Here is a 2,811-nt window from a genome sequence, read left to right on the forward strand (position 1 = left end):
GGTCATGTATAAGTGTGAGACTTGATCCATAAAGAAAGCTGAGTCCTGAAGAACTGATGCTTCAGAACTGTGGTTTTGGAGAAGACTCTTGAGAGTCCCTTGAACTACAAGGAGATCCAACCAGTCCATCCTAAAGGAGATCAGTCCTGGGTGTTCATTGGAAGGACTGATGTTGAAGCTGAAACTCCAATACTTTGGCCACCTGATGCAAAGAGCTGTTTCATTTGATAAGACCCTGATGCTGGGAAAGATTGAGGGCAGGGGGAGAAGGGGACAACAGAGGATGAGATGGTTGGATGGCATCACCGACTCAATGGACATGGTTTTGAGTGATCTCTGGGAGTTGGTGATGGGCAGGGAGGCCTGGCATGCTTGGTTCATGTGGTCGCAAAGAGTCGGACATGAGGGACTGTCCTGAACTGATGGTACTTGTGGGGACTGAACTGAACTGATGGTACTTGTGAAACCTGATAACACTGGAAGCCAGGGTGGTTGCAGTCTATAGTTCTGAGTAATTCTAGCAGAGTAAGTCAGTGAAGGGAAGAAAAAAATCTCTCCTAAACCATGATTTCCCCCCAAAAGGTCATACTTATTTACCTAGAAGTCCATCTTTGTGTCTATTGCACAAAGATCTACATTTCTTGAAATATTTATGAAAGGTTGTTGCTGAATGAAAAGACAGCCGGGATTCTTGGCCTCCAGAGGAAAAGAATTCAATCCCGGACCAGAGACGAGGCTTGATCGCTCAGAGTTTTGTGTAATAATGTTTTATTAAAGTATAAAGGAGATAGAGAAAGCTTCTGACGTAGGCATCAGAAGGGGTCAAAAAGAGTACCCCCTTGCTAGTCTTCAGCTGGATGTTATATAGTCACTAGCAGTCTGTTAATGAAAGAAAGGAATGTCTTAAAACTCAGAATGGCACCAGGCCCCTCACCCATAAGATGTATTTTGGGATAATCTTGGCACCAAATGGTTCATCCTGGGCCATAAAATGATTAACTTGAATCTTGTAGAAGGACAGATTACCATACAAATAGTTTCATTTACATAGATTAGGGGAACAATATCTGAGTATTACATACTGGTTTGTCAAGTAGGTTCTAAGCCATGAGGCAAACCAACTTGAAGACAGAGTTTGGGATAAATGTATAGTACATTAGCATAGCTTAAGACAAACATTTCCATAAGAAAAATGCATTGGTTATCTCAAGGTTTGAGAATAGTTAACTTCAGGTGAAACCAGGTGTCATTACGGCAACACAGTATTTTAAGAGAAAGTGAAAGTGAAGTCACTCAGTCATGTCCAACTCTTTGCGACCCCATGGACTGTAGCCTAACAGGTTCCTCTGTCCATGGGATTTTCCAGGCAATAGTACTGGAGTGGATTGCCATTTCCTTCTCCAGAGGATCTTCCCGACCCAGGGATGGAACCCAGGTCTCCCACACTGTACACAGACGCTTAACCGTCTGAGCCACCAGGGAAGTCCATTTTAAGAGAAACCTCCTGTTAAATTTGTATAGAGAAGGAAAAAAATATCCCTAGTTTGTTTCCTCCTGCCGCTTAAGAGAGAGAAAAATGTCTGACAGTTGCAGGCTATTTCCTCCATTTGGAGACCCCTGGCCTTCCTGCCTATTACCTTCTCACTTATTGGATAGGTTTTTGGTTTAGCAAATATTTTACAGCAGCTTTTACATCCTTATTCCTCAAGCTGTAGATTATAGGATTTAGCATGGGAGTCACTACACCATAAAACAGGGAAATGAGCTTGTCAGAAGCTTGCAACTTGTTTTCTCCATGCAGTTCTTGAGACTTAGGTTTGGCATACATAAATAAGATGGTACCATAAAATATAATTACCACAGTCAGATGTGCTGAGCAGGTAGAAAAGGCCTTATGTCTCCCTGTAGCTGAGTTCATTCTCAAGATGGTATAGAGGATGAACATGTAGGAGAAAAATATGACCAGCAGTGGAAGAACTAGAAATGCCATATTTGATACCATCATGGTGATAATATTGAGAGATATATCAGTACAAGCTAGCTTGAGAACAGCTAATATTTCACATGTGAAATGATTGATTACATTATTCTCACAGAAAGGCAATCGCATGGCAAGAGATGTTTGTACAATTGAGTTGATTCCGCCAGAGAGCCATGAAACAGAAGCCATCAGGATATACACCACCTTGCTCATGATGACAGGGTATCTCAGAGGGTTACAGATGGCCACATAGCGGTCAAAAGCCATCATGCCAAGGAGCAAACACTCTGTTGAACCCATAGCAAATCCAAAAAACATCTGCACTGCACATCCAGAGAAGGAAATGTTCCTTTTCTTTGAGATTAAGCTCACCAAAGTTGAAGGAACAGAGGAAGATGTATAGTAGATATCCAGAAAAGAGAGGTTTCCCAGGAAGAAGTACATGGGGGAGTGAAGATGGGAATCAAAGATGCTTGCTGTAATCAGAACACCATTGCCAATTAGAACAACTAGATACATACTTAGAATTACAACAAAGTAAACAATCTCAATCTTTGGGTATTCAGAAAGACCCAGAAGAAGAAATTCTAGCAAAAATGTCTGGTTAATTTTATCCATGTCCTCTGCTTTCAGGATGTCAAAGAAAGATCTTCTGTAAGATATATTCACTGTCAGGAAACAAGTGTTACATGTTACACATTACCTGAACAATTGGTTTTTAAAGAATGTATTATAAGGAGTATTTGCTTGAAGCCCTAAAGTCCAGTTATCTTCAACAATGTGTATCAACAAAATACAATAAAATTGGTAATGATTAAAGTATCTATTCC

General features: G+C 40.8%; 1 protein-coding gene across 1 annotated transcript; it reads right to left on the reverse strand.

Moving 5' to 3' along the window:
* Positions 1 to 1,645: 1,645 nt before the first annotated feature.
* On the reverse strand, positions 1,646 to 2,599 carry LOC104991208 (olfactory receptor 13C3). Its single transcript, XM_010843610.1, has one exon. The coding sequence runs from the start codon at positions 2,597 to 2,599 to the stop codon at positions 1,646 to 1,648; it is 954 nt and encodes a 317-aa protein (XP_010841912.1).
* Positions 2,600 to 2,811: the final 212 nt, after the last annotated feature.

Source organism: Bison bison, unplaced genomic scaffold (genome assembly GCF_000754665.1).
Source record: "Bison bison bison isolate TAMUID 2011002044 unplaced genomic scaffold, Bison_UMD1.0 scf7180017864183, whole genome shotgun sequence".
Lineage (NCBI taxonomy): Eukaryota > Metazoa > Chordata > Mammalia > Artiodactyla > Bovidae > Bison > Bison bison.